The following is a 14609-nucleotide window of genomic DNA, read 5'->3' as shown; positions in this document are numbered from 1 at the left end:
CTGGCGCTATGTCCCAGCTCCCACTCACTAGCCAGGTGACCTTGAATAAATTATTTAATCATTCTATCCCTCAATTTCCTTATCTGCAAAATGTGGGTAACAAAGGTTGTCACCCACAAGTTGATAACATAGAAAGTGCTTAGAATTTGCATAAAACAAGTACTATAATTTTTGCATACTCCTACTATGACTATTACTACTACTACTATTATTAAATTGTTGCAATCTGTCCATGAACAAGCTAAAAACAGCATATATGATACATGGTGGGAACTCAGTATTTTATTACTTACTGAAGGAATAAATGAACCCAAGATTCAGTGTCTTCCTCTGTGAAAACTTTAAGACTACTATGACTCAAGAGCACATAAACTATCTCAAATGGTTTTATTAAACCCTTGCCCCACAGAAATAATACAAGAGTAAGGTTTTATTACTACCACCACTAGAAATATATCATACCCATGATAGCAAAAACGTAATGCTAGATATTATTTCAACTGTACATCTATATGTTGTTTGACTAGTCAATATGCGGCTTGTTAACATGGAGATATACACCTTAATAACCAAAGAAATTAGGTAACTAGGAGAGCTGAGAGAGAATAAAGTCTCATCAACAGTGAGCAATTTTATAATCAATCCATCCAGCTACAATTCCTCAGAAGAATACTGAGTACCAGGAGCTCCTCACCTAGGTAGTCAATCAGTATTATAAAAATAATCTGGGCTGCTTGGAAAAATAAGATGCTATCTCATCTGTCTTATCCCCAGGAAGCTCAGAGCACTCTTTACTCTATGGCTCCATGGATGAGAAAAGGCAATACCATTCACCACGATCTAATCCTTAATAAAATCAAGCCATGATGAATCTTCTCCCCTGTCAACACAAATACAGTTTTAAGCCACGCAGCCAGGTTTAACACTGGTATGTCCACAAAAGGATATGAAAACCTTTAAAGACTCTCAGAACTAGCCTCTGATGACCACTGAACTACAAAAGATTCTGTATTTTCCCTTCTGTTTTTAATAACCCCAACCTTAAAAGGCCTCTCTTAATACTTTTTTACTCCCATTTAATATCCATATATAATCAATTAAATTTATTGCTAATTCTAATCACTGCCACATCTTTTTCATGGTTCTTTGCCCTTAACAGAAACCATAACTTACTAGTTTAGTAACAAGTAACTACAGTGACCATAAGCAAAACAGAGTGGTTAGGAACTGTAAACAAGTAATTAACTAAGCTTACTATACTAACAAAGGAAACTCTTAATACAAACAAGTGGCATTTTGCCAGTTAAATGTTTATATTTTAAACAGCTGAAACTGCAAAGAACTTTCAAGGTAATACTTAGATATTTGAGAATCATTCATGCTGAAGAGCTGAACCAATCAAAAGGAGATAAAGAAAAATATTGACACAATTTAGAAATAAATGCGTTTAAGTTGGAGAACTCATCATAAACATACAGAAACAAAACGTATGTGCAAAAATAAACAGAGATGCTTGTTAAAAGCAGCAAGTAAGCATTGCTTTTTTGCTCATAAACACAGCAAAAAGTAATCAATCAATTCTCAATCAAGTCTCTCTCAATCAACTTACTAAAGGAGAAAACAGTGTTATCACATGATGTATCAAGAACTTATTTACCTTTCAAATATGTCATAATAGTATTTTTAAAAAGAAGTTGTCCTTATGCCAACATTAAATTTTTTTTCTTCACTTATTAAGTAGATTTTTACTGAGTACCTACTCTCAGACACCGACATACACTTTGTATACATAGTAGCAAACCAAAAACCTGTTTGTGAAGCTTAAAATCAAACAGATAATCACACACACTAATTACAAGCTGTACTAAGCACTATAAAATAACAAGGTGATCTTAAACAGTGTTAACAAAGAATCTAAGTTTAGACTGGTGTGTCAGAGAAGGCCTCTTAAGGTGATGGTGAGGCTTCAGGGAGGAAAGGAGGAAAGATGACAGAGAACACGTTCCGGCTAAAAGAACAGCCCAAGCCAAAGCCTGGAGGAGAGAGCACGAAAGGATGACAACCTGAGGATCTGAAAGGAGGCAGATGGGACTCAAAAAGTGAGGGGAAGTAGCATATGAAGCCAGAAGGGAGCAAAAGCAAAATGGAATCACCTTAAAAGAAATGGAAAGCCTTTAGGGATTTGGGACAAGTGAGTAACTGAAACAGATTTCCATTTTAAGAATGTCATTCTGACTACAAGACATAAAATCAGAGAAAGGCAAGAATGTATACAGAAAGTTGGTGAAGAAGCAACTGCAGTACTTTTAAGAGTTGAGTATGTTATCTTAGGCTAGAGTTGTGGCAACAGAGATAGCGAAAGAAAAGATAAATTCAAGATATATTTAGAAAGTAATGGTCAGAATGCAGAGGGTGAGGAAAAGGAAACTATCAAGTAATGACTCAGGCTCCTAAAGTGAAGAATTAGAATGAGAAATAACATTTATTAAAATGAGGGATTTATTAAAATTCCTTTTAGTTTATTAAAATTAATAAAGAAATTTGAGAGGTCAAGTAATGAGGAGGTTAAGGTTATGATCTATTGAGACTGAGAGGCTGTGAGAACGCAAGTAGAGATAACATTAAGGCAAAGGACCACACCAGTCTAGCGCTAAGAAGAGAAGTGTGGTCTAGGGATATGCATTCAGAAGTTGAGAGCATACAGATCATATCTGAAGCCACAGAACAGCCAACTACCAAGGGAAAAGGGAGGAGATGGGAAGAGGACACAAATCCAAAGAACTCCAACAGTGAGTCTGACAGAAGAGCTGAACTGAAAGTAAAAGAGAGGGGGTGCTTCAAGGAAGGATAACAAAGCTCAACTAGACCTAATGAGGCTGAAAGGTCCAGTAAGATTTTCAGGTCTAGCTGATAGGTAAGGAAGAAGTGAAGGGTTGGGGAGAGTAGGCCCTTTGAATATATGCGAGCCTAAGAAAAATGTCAACCTGGAATCCAAAATTCAATACAGACAGATCATTCTTTTAAAATAACATAAACATCCTTTATCATTTTTCCCCTCATGTCATTTCTTTTAATAAGCCACTAGAGCATAGTTTTACCATGACATAGTCAACCCTAAAGACACAGTGACACAGCAAAAATCAACCACTATGGTTCAGATAATGCCGTACTAGAACAGGGCATGCTCTGCAGTTTCATATTTTTAAATTGAAGTTTCTAAACAAAAAATAAAACCTATTTGCTTTGCAATACTGAAGCCAATGTTACAAAGACAGAATTTAGATTAGAAAATTAAAATGGTTTTCCTGAAAAGATAATTTTCAAACAACTTTCCCCAAAAAATGTTAAAACGAATTCACCTAATATTTGTCTGTCTACTGTATTTTCCAGGTACATCACTCTTATGACTCTGCCCACTTTTTTCCTCATCAAAGGGTCATAGGGAAATGCTGATGTGTTCCAGGGAAATCCCATGATTTATACTAAGACACAAATCAGTGAAGCCTGCCTTCTCTCAGGTTTTCAGCCACTCTAATATTCCTCAGGGGCTTGCCTCATGCTGGCTTCATGAGCAGTAGAAACAGCGCCAGGTTCTGAATCAGAAAAACGACTTTTAATCCTTACTCTTGATCCAGCAATCGCACTCCTGGGCATACACACCGAGGAAACCAGAATTGAAAGAGACACGTGTACTCCAATGTTCATTGCAGCACTGTTTATAATAGCCAGGACATGGAAGCAACCTAGATGTCCATCTGCAGACGAATGGATAAGAAAGCTGTGGTACATTTACACAGTGGAGTATTACTCAGCCATTAAAAAGAATGCATTTGAATCAGTTCTAATGAGGTGGATGAAACTGGAGCCTATTATACAGAGTGAAGTAAGTCAGAAAGAAAAACACCAATACAGTATACTAACGCATATATATGGAATTTAGAAAGATGCAAATGATAACCCTGTATACGAGACAGCAAAAGAGACACAGATATATAGAACAGTCTTTGGGACTCTGTGGGAGAGGGTGAGGGTGGGATGATTTGGGAGAATGGCACTGAAACATGTATGTTGTCATATGTGAAACGAATCGCCAGTTCAGGGTCGATGCATGTTATAGGATGCTCAGGGCTGGTGTGCGGGGATGACCCAGAGGGAGGATAAAGGGAGGGGGGAGGGGTTCAGGAAGGGGAACTCATGTACACCAGGGGCGGATTCATGTCAATGTATGGCAAAACCAACCAATATAATATTGTAAAATAATTAGCCTCCAATAAAAAAAAAAGAGAGAGAAAAAAAAAAATCCTTACTCTGCTTTACTGTTATGTGTGTAACCTTACACAACTCACTCGGTTTCTCTAATAAACCAGATAAGCTTCTGTTTATGTACCAGTAAATTAGAAAAAGCTTAATTCACAAGGTTGTTTAGTGATTAAATGCGATTAGTATTAACTGAATCTAATCGTAACATTTTAAATCACTTCTGTGAACTGAAATACCAAGTTATATGCCATTCTTATTTCTGCTGAATATAAGCCAAGCAATTCCACTCAAAATTTATGTACTAATTACTGATCAAATCTTGGAGCATGAATCATTAAACTTAGCATCCTTCTTCATGTTTAATAGCACAGCACTCTACAAGTGAAACAGACGTGTAGTTAAACACATTTATTCTACACTCCTTTCCTAAAAACCTCACAAAAATGACAGAAAAGGAATTTTTAAGATCTAAAAAGCCATGAGCCCACAAAAATTGAGAGATTGGGTGAAAAGACAATAGCAACAACGATTTGGAAGCTGGAAAGCAGATGGTTGAGTGACAAATGACTTAGCAAACACTAGGAAATCAAATCTTTAGCAAACAGTGGGGAAAGCCAAGAACAAACCCAATTTAAACTGTAAAATCCCCAAAAGACTCGGGAATTGGCAGTACCACATACATCTGAAGTGGGATGTGGGGGAGAGAGTGCTAAAATAAGAAAGATTGTTTAAAAGTCTGTTTAAGAAGCAACCAGCCCCACAGATACCAACCACCCCTCCCCAACCCCAACAAAAACCTGAAAATATATTGTCTAGTGAATATAAAACACAAGATCCTGGGACTGAAAAAACGAGGCACAGCAATACGCAGGAGAGCATACCGAAAACAAGCTGAGTGAGTGAAGAAACACATACGGGGATGCCCGGACAGGTTACCACAGAGTGAAGCTAACAAAACCTCTCAGAATTTCAAATCAGCAGTTTACTCCCCTACTCTCACACACAACCACCATCTAAGGAAAGGCTGTAGCATAAAAGATAAAGACCAAACAAAAACTAAGAGTGTAAAAATGGAGAACACAGATCACACATGGAGAAGAAACCTTAATGAATAAAAAAAAACTAACACTTTTATACTCAGCTAAGAGAAAGTATGATTGCTACTAGAACAGGATAGATACTATTCAAAAGGACCACAGACAAAAGCTCTTGGAAATTAAATATATGATAATAGATGAAAATTCAACAGCAGTAGAGCAAAAAGAAAAAGATGGAAAATAGGAAAGAAAATATGAGAAAATTAGAAGATTGTTCAAGAAGGTCTATTATCCCAATAAAAGGAATCTGAGAAATAAAAGAGAAATCAGAAAGAAATAATCAACAACCTCATTCAAGAAAAAGTCGCAAAACTAAAAGGTGTTTCCAGACTGAAAGGGCACACCAAGTATTCAGCACCCTGAATGAAAAGAAATCCACATAAGGAACCCTCACTGTTAAATTTCAGAACACTAAAAACAGATACACTCTTAAAAGCTTTCAGAGATTTAAAAAGTGAGAGAAGGGAAGAAAAGAGAATAAACAAGAGGACGGGGGTAAAAAGGAAAAACAAAACACACACAGGTCACATGTAAAATCTGTAAAATATCAGAATGGCTTTAAACTTCTCAAAAGCAGTACAGAAGCTAGAAGGCTATGGAGCAAAATTATAAAATAATACAATTTCCAATCCAATATCCTCTACCTAATTGTATAAGGGTAATATAAAGCCATTTTAAAATATCGAGCAAGCCAAGAAAAAATATGACATGGGGTCACTGGAAAATGGAGATCCAACCATATAACCCCACAATATTAGTAAGTCTAAAAGGCAATTAGTCCGGAATGAAGATCAGAGAAAAATGAGACACTTCCTCAGAAAGATAAAAATGGTAACAATACCTGTTATGTCTGAACATCTCCAGGGACATTTGATGAAATGCTGAGTCAGTGATTACTACAGAGAAAACTAAAGCAGCAGGGAGGCGTAGAGACAATGAATTCCAGCCAGATCAGCCTATGGAAAAGCTAACAGTCAACAAGTCACATTGAGAACTGCTTATCAGCTCTTTCGTCTCCTACATTTAAGTACACCCAGAAGATCAAGAATTGCCAGACATCTGAGGAGAGGCTCTATCACAAAAGGTTAAGCCCAAAACCCACAAAAATGGGCAGAAAGGCAACCTGGAGGAAACAGATGATGATGGATGAAAACTTGGGGTAAGGGAACCCACTACTGACATTTGTGTATGTTAAACAATATACAGAAATATATATACAAGTATCCCATACACACTAGATGGCTGGGATAGGAGGAGGAAGTCAAGTGCAGAACATTAGACAGGCTAGGAAAAGCTATATTTTACAAAAAACTGAATAATCAACAGTGATGCAATCATAACTATTACGATGAAGGGGGACCAGGAGGAAGGAGGACCAGCTGAGTAGATCATGACAAAGTTAATCTTCATTTTCTATCCAGGAAGTTACTAAAGACAAAAGCAAAAGCAAGGAGTATTTTTATCTAACACATACTTATACAAAGCAAACCTAAAGGAAATCAACTTTGAATATTCATTTGAAGGACTAATGCTGAAGCTCCAAGATTCTGGCCACCTGATGCAAAGAGCCAATTCATTGGAAAAGACCCTGACGCTGGGAAAAATCGAAGACAAAAGGAAAAGAGGGCAGCAGAGGATGAGATGGTTACACAGCATCACTGACTCAATGGACCTTAATTGGAGCAAACTCTGGGAGACAGTGAAGGACAGGGAAGCCTGACATGCTATAGTCCATGGAGTTGCAGAGACTTGGACACGACTTAACAACTGAACAGTAATATAGAGCATATGAGTTAGAGACATTTCAAAGGACTTTCCAAATCTGTTTCATTCTTACAAAATCCTATGCGGTAGAAACTATTCTCCCCACATTTTAAAGTGGGCAAACTGAGACACAGAGAGGTTAGGTAGCTGGTGAACAACAGAGGGTGGCTCAAACCTAAGCAGTCCACGCTCCTAGCCACCTGGCTGCATTGCACGTCAAGTAGTAATACAGGCAGTTATTTGGAGACTAGAAGATAAATATCATAATCATCATCTGCAAGAGGTGAAAGTGACTGCTTCCAGGGAAGTAAAGAAGGCAGGAAGCTTTTGTTTGTTTTGATAAGCACGTATTCTATTTAAACTGGGCAGGTACAACATGAATAAAAATTAGATCTTATAATTTAGTATTATAATTTATACTAAAATACACTAAATATACTAAAATATACTTATTATAATTTAGTATTTCACAGTGGAAGTATTTTATCTAATGCATCCTAAGAAGTTGGCAAAAATCAGTATTACTCCTATTTGATAAGAAAACTCGAATTCCTCATTAATAAATGTTTGTGGAACTACTTTATATACAAGTACTGTATTTAGAAGATAAATAACAATTTACCTCAAGGTATGAAAAGGTAAAAGAGGTACACAAAGTATTTTCATTCCTTTTCATTTTGTTGCATTAAATTATATGATCCTGCATCTCCAACAGCTATGCTTAACATGAGAGATAATACAAGTTTTAAATCACACAAAAGGCAGAGAAAGGTCTGCTCATTAATTCTTCCAAAAAACACTTAGCTCTTGCCCTTGAAGAATTTACGGTCTTGTGGGGAAAATGGGTAAACGTAATTTTAATTGCACTTGCACAGTGCCTTGAATAGAGGAACACTAAAAAGGGCTAAGGAAAACAACACTTCTTGAAGAGAATGCTACAGAGGGAACATCTGAGCTGAGTCTTGAAGGATGAATGGAAGTTTGACCAATTTCACATTAGAGGCTGTATTAACAATCACAAAACACTGAAAACATTAGTGTGAAATACCTGCATCTTCCCTGTGCTGTAACAGTAAGTTCACATTAAAGGCTAACCTAAGACATTATGTGTTTTGTTTGTTAGCCACCCAGTCGTGTCCAACTCTTTGCAACCCCATGGATTGTAGCCCACCAGGCTCCTCTGTCCATGGAATTCTCTAGGCAAGAATATGGGAGTGGGTAGCCATTCACTTCTCCAGGGGATCTTCCCAACCTAGGGATCAAACTCAGGACTCCTGCACTGCAGGCAGATTCTTTACCATCTGAGCCACCAGGGAAGCCCAACATAAGACATTAAGACCTTTTCAATGAGAATGATTTTTTTTTTAAAAGACCATACATAATCTTAAGGCCTGATCCATGTTTCTAATCTTTATAGACACATGTGTTTGTTGGCAACATTTTAAAATTTACCGTGTGGCAATATTATTTCAAGAGGTGACTAAAGAACAGCCAATCTTCATTTATCCTACCACCTAAAAGTTTTATTGCTAATGTGCTTTCTAAGGCCTAATACTGACATTACAATGTACTCCTTTTCTCCCATGAGATCCACAGGTGAAGCCCAGAAGACACAAACAGCACAGAAACTCACATGGGAAGAAAAAAGTAAAAACAATTTTAAATCATTATCACGTAACAATTTCTTTCCAAACTACAGTGAAAATCTGCAGTAAAACGCCAAGAAAATAATATACAAATTTACCAGATCTGACCTTTACAGCTATTTTAGGGGTCATTTTGATATTACAGAATTTAAAGGATGTTAACAAAAGCTCAAATATGTGGTTAATTCAAAACAGGTACAGTCAACTCAAGTTACTGTACACCAATATTTAATATTTCTCAGTATCCGTTTTGCCCCTTTAATTTCAAACCTTTCTACATAATTTGCCCCTAATTAGTCCTCATCTCAGTTGCTATATGGAAAAATTGATTTTGTTCTAATATCTTAAACTGGGACTCTAGTTCTACAGTTAAAAACCGAGTTGCAAGTAGCAACATCTGACTAATCATCTGGAACACCATGTTATGGAAAGCTCTATCATGCCTTACCACCAGGAGGAGAAAACAAAAAGGAAAAAGTCATGCCAGGAGACCACAATGGTAATTAGTAAAAATCATGGCAGGTTCGAATTCAAAGTATGTGGTTTTCATTTTCATTTGTGTATCCACCCACCTTTTACTTCTCTAAATTTAGCATCCACATAATTTACCTGTTCTTATAGGGGTTTTACTCAGATCACACTCATTAGATTTAGAAAACATGAATATCTGAGGTAAGCTAATTAGTTAAAATTATAGATGTGTATTAGCATAATTTGATAAATTTAAAGGTTTAGCAATAATTATAATACAACTATTAAGGACACCTCCGAGAAGAGGTCTCTCTTTTACAGTATAGCCTTGTATATATGATACAGAATACATGTGGCTAGATAACAAGATTCTATATGACTTAGAAAAATAAGAATCTTCAAAGGCAAGAATTTAAATTATTTCAATCAACCATGCCTTTACCTTGTATCTTTTAAGTAATTAAAAAAAAAAAAGAAAGCCTCACTGAAACATTTGGCCTTTGTTTTTCTAAAATAGCAATTCTTTTGACATATGCTCAAGTTTTACAAAGTGAAAACCACAGATATATATTTAGAATGTAAATGTTCCAACTGGCTTAATAAAAGTTCAATCACAAAAATCTCCATTACTAAAATATTTAAGTATCTTTCACATTTATTCAAAGTTACACAGTGAAAATGAATAGCCTTTGTCAAAACTCCTTGATCAAAACTATTACTTTGATCAAGGTTAGTAAGACTGGCAAATCTGTGAAAAGAACAGTCCTTTAAAAATCGACTTAATTTAAAGCCGTGTAGTATCATGAGAGAGTTCACAACTCTTTCAGCTAGCCAGCTTCAAAGACACAATTTGATTCAATAAATGTGATCACCATATTATTACCATTCCTACTAAGAAAACAATGGTCTAGTAATATATTTTAGGCTTTCTGTATTTCTCTGGTCAGAGAAGAGAACAAGTGGAGTAGATTAGCAGGAGAACAAAGTCAGTTTCATGTCTCTAGAAATTCAACCCTCCAAGACATCCTCTTTCTTTACTCTTTAAAACAGCTACCATCTTGATCTACTATGCAAAAGGAAAAACATACTGCATACTACTGTCAAAGATAAATTGGGCTGTTTTTTTAAGAGTGTATGCCCCTCCTCCTCCACAAAACACTTTCTATTCCCATTTCTTTACTGTTCAGATAAAACGACCATTAAATAAGTACACAAAAGTCGGTCAATTAATTTGAGAGCAACCTGTATAACCCAGCTTAGGTCACCTTTCCTATAATATCTGACTAGGAAAAGCAGTAACATGATCTTTCTCAGACTAATAGCAAACACAGTAGAACTTCGGGTCATCCAGTCCAGTGAAGGAGAAACAAATGTGGGAACCACAACCTCCCCTTCCTGCTCTCAAGAGATGATCATAACGATTTTAGTAAGTCAAAAGAAGAACTATTAAGCTAGGTTAGCAAAAATTAAGCTTCTGTTCATAATTAATTCTAAAAAACCATCCGTAAATAACAAAACTGCTTGGGGCTCCCATACCTACTCTTAATGTTCAAAAACTATTCTGTCAAGTATTGTTTACATTTTACTTAAGACCACTTCCTAAGCAGTTTGAAACCATTCCATCACACCCCTGCTCTAGAAAACTTACCAGAAAAATGCTCCTTCACCTCTAAAGAGGAAAAAAGTAGCTAATGCTTTTAGACTAACCCTGTGCATATGCAGTGACTAAACAGAGGAACTCTGAATCTGTTGAATGCCTGCAGAAACATGGCATGAGCTTACCTCTCGTCCTCGCCATCCACCAGGGGTGTCGTCAGCGGTAGCACCTTCAACGGGAAAAGAGAAGCAGAGGCTGCAAGGCTGCTGCTACTGCCATCTGAAACTGCCGACACTCCCCCACTGTCACCACTGACGGGCTGAGGTAAGCCAACCAAGGAGGGTTCCGCTGGGCGCCTGGCATCTTCGATTTGGCTTCCAATGGCCTGAGCTAATGATTGTGCGGAGAATTGAACAGAACTGAGTGGTAGCTGTTGTGCCAAAGGCAAATTTATATTAGATGCTAGCAAGGGAGGCTGACTGACACTTTGAACCAAATTACCATTCTGAGTGGCGGGGACTTGTGCTATATTCTGTGATGGAACCAAGTTTGTCGGGGCAGAAGGCAGTCCAGAAGGACCAGCTGAACTAACCTGATTCGTAACAGAAATACTACTAGCAGAGGGCAAAGGACTAACTGCAGGCAACTGCTTCGAAACCACTCCTGGAGCTACCGACTCGACCCCCTGTGGCTGGGGAGGCACAGGTAACAGGGTACTTTGGGGTGCAACGACCAGTTGTTGAGGAAGGCTTGAAGCGCTGGGCTGAACTCCCTGATGAAGGATCGCAGCTGGAGCAGGTGGCACTATCTGTGAAGATGGAGGAGCACCTTGCTGGATAACTGAAGGTGTGACTTGGGTGGAGGGCTGCTGCAGTGCCGATGGTAGGCTTGTCTGTTGACCAATATTTGCGATTTGACTGCCAGGAGGTACAGCAGCTACTGCCGTGTGAGCCTTGCCAACAGGTTGGCCAGCTGCCCCTGCAGGTTGTGCTTGGACTGCCGCGGGCTGCACTGGGAGCTGGATGCTCTGTGGCTGAGCCATAGGAATCACCGTGGCTCCCGCAGCCACCCCTGCAGAAGTGGGCTGTCCAGAGGACACTGCTGTTTGGAGAAGCGGTGAGGGCTGAACATACTCGGAGGCTGGGTTCGGAGTCACTGATGTACCGTGGCTTGGGGCCATCGGAAGGGCCACAGCTGGCGCCGGCTGGCCATACTGTACCTGTTGGGGTGGCGCGCCTGGCAGGGGAGCTTGCACTGGGGGGGCCGCCTGGGAATACGGCAGTTGGGGTTGAGCCAGGCTGGCGATGGAAGGCTGCTGACCTAAAGCCGAAGTGACGCCCACCACGCCAACAGGTGACGGCTGGATACCGGCTTGCAGAGGTACTGGTTGAAGACCTGGCTTCGGCTGATAGCCCAGTTCTTGAGACGGTAACTGTACCTGCGAGATCTGCGACTGAGAAATACTCTGAGGGATGCTAACTGCTGAAATGCCCTGTGGAGCGGCACTACTGAAGTCCATCTGAGGAAGGGCCACCCCTGGAAGGGTCGGGGGCGGCTGCGGCTGCACCGGCGGGGCCGCCAGGGTGCCCATCTCTCCGCTGCCCACACTCTCCGTGTAGTGACTCAGTGTGCTGACGCTGCTGCTCACGGAGCTCCCACTCGTGCTCTCCCTCTCGGAAGTCGCTTCGGTCGGGTTTTGTCTTACACTTTCCACCACCTTATTTACCACCACCCCTTCGGTGGTGGGTACGGCGGCGTTTTCTTTTTCATAGAACTCAGTGCAAGTCCATCGACCTTTCTTGAAAGGCTCAGAAGTAGAATCTAACTTCACGACTCTGAACCTGGACGTGTTAACGGCTGGCTGTTGCTGCTGACTCGAAACGGACCCCACAGTCATGCCCGCAGCTGCACTGGCAGCGCTGTTAAAGGTCGCGGAGGAAGCAATCGTACCATTGCCCATGCCACTCAAGATATTCACATTAACCCCGCTGCTCACTGCAGGCCCGACACCGACACCAGCAGCACTGGGGATACTGCTCACACTTATATTAGCGTTACCAAGCATGCTGCTGGTCACAGCAGGATTAAAACTACCCACAGCAGTGATGTTAACGTTATTCATTGTATTAGTGCCCGTAACAGAATTTATACCTAGGCTGCTGGTAGTACTCGGAGCACGGATACTAGTCATGACAGATGCCGGCGAGCCACTCGATGATACAGCAGAAGTTGGTGCAACTGGCGTAACACCGTCAGAGCTTCCCGCGGCGGAGAGTTTTCTGGACACTGGGCTTGAGGGCGGCCCTCCAGGGATGGATGTACTGGCCACACCGGCATGGGATGGATGGTGGTGCAGGTGGTGGCCATGAATGGGATGGTGGTGATGGAGGGGGTGTGGATGAGCACTCCCATTGATCACAACGTTCTGTTGTGGAAGGTGAGGCAAATGAGGCTGAGGAAGGTGGGGCTGGTTGGGAGAGACCGCCCCAGGTGTCTCGGCTTCCTGGAAGTTATTGAGAGTCTCTTCGGAGGAGCTGCGTTCAGGCTCCCCTAAGTCCGTAGCCCTGGAAAGCGACACATCAAGGATCTCGGAAGACGACAGATCTTCCGTGTGAGACTCATCCAGGTCGTCGTAGCTCTCCGTGTCCTCTGCGATGCTGTTGTTCGAGCTGATGCTAGCGGAGATCTGAGCCGGGGTCACGCTCGTTATCTGGAAGCCACTTTTCTTTTTCATCTGCGTTCCGCCTGGCGCAAGAGGCTGTGCCTGCAGCTGAGCCTGCGAAAGGAGGTTCAGGCTTTGTGGAGGCGGAGGCTGTGGTCCCGACAGAGAAGATGCTGCAGGAGGCGGCGGCTGGAGCAGCGACGGAGGCGGAAAATCCTCGGCAGATGGGGCACTACTACCGACGCCAGGACCCGCTGCACCGAGAGCTGAGGCGCTGCCCCCGCCGCTGCCCCTTCGAGGGAACATTGCCGGGTGCGCCATCTTCCTAGCACTCATGTCTGCAGCGGCCGCGGCCGCCGTGGACTCGGGCGGCTGGTGCATTGTGTTGGGTACCGGGGCGGGGGGCGGAGAAGGCGAGTGCAATTTCCTTCTGCACCGTAATCTTTGTATTCAAGACGCCGAGGAGGAAAACGGGACCTGACGCTCCGCCCGGCGCGATTCCCCCACCTCCTCCTCCTCAGCCGCAGGCGCCGGCCGTTCCTGCCTTCGAGGGCGAGCTTCGGGAAGGGAGGATGGACGAGGGTGAACGGGGCGGCCGGGGACCCGAAGTGGGGGACCCCTTCAGTCCTTCGCCATCCACTTTCCCCTCTGGCCTCACACCCCCTTTATACTCCGCTTCACGTGGGGTGCGGGGCGGGAGGGAGAGGGTGGGCAGGGGAGCGGGGAGGCGAGGGGAGGGGGGTGGGAAAAAGCCAAGAAATGCCCACCTTCCCCGGACAACTCCGGAGCCGCCTCCGCCCCTCCTCCCGTCGGCGGCGGCGGCCGCTGCAAAAAGCCTCCCGGTCGCCCTGCACGAAGGCGGCGCCGAGCGAGTGTCGCCGGCCCCTCGCCGCCCCCCAGCGCCGCCGCGGCTGCCGGCGGCGAGCCCCGAGCTCAGTCAGTGTCGCTCAAACCTCCGCTCCCGGCCCCGCCGGCCCGGCTCGGGCCTCCTCCCCCCACGGCCCCGCGGCCCCTTTCAAACCCCCTGGGCTCGCGGCGGCTGCTGCTGCTCCGTGAGGAAACGCTGGCCGCGGCGGGGGCCGGCGCGGCGAGGCTCGGGCGGCGGGGCGCCC

The 14609-nt window shown here is 42.4% G+C and overlaps 1 protein-coding gene across 6 annotated transcripts in view; it reads right to left on the bottom strand.

Moving 5' to 3' along the window:
- The window catches only part of TSC22D1 (TSC22 domain family member 1), a 131618-nt gene extending 117363 nt beyond the window's left edge, over positions 1–14255 (bottom strand). For 4 of the 6 annotated variants that reach the window (XR_016038911.1, XR_008685940.2, XR_016038912.1 and 1 more), the window contains exon 1: positions 11021–14255. Coding sequence is in view for 3 of the 6 variants with exons in the window: in XM_088842767.1 (XP_088698893.1) it covers positions 11021–13878 (2858 nt within the window). In the remaining 3 variants the exon portion in view is untranslated. The remainder of the gene's footprint in view (positions 1–11020) is intronic. The other 2 variants (XM_088842768.1, XM_055426048.2) reach the window with 2 other exon arrangements.
- Positions 14256–14609: the final 354 nt, after the last annotated feature.

This window comes from Moschus berezovskii, chromosome 13 (genome assembly GCF_049115385.1).
Source record: "Moschus berezovskii isolate FMDL1 chromosome 13, NW_MosBer_1.0, whole genome shotgun sequence".
Classification (NCBI taxonomy): Eukaryota; Metazoa; Chordata; class Mammalia; order Artiodactyla; family Moschidae; genus Moschus; species Moschus berezovskii.
This window is presented reverse-complemented; position numbering and strand designations above follow the sequence as displayed.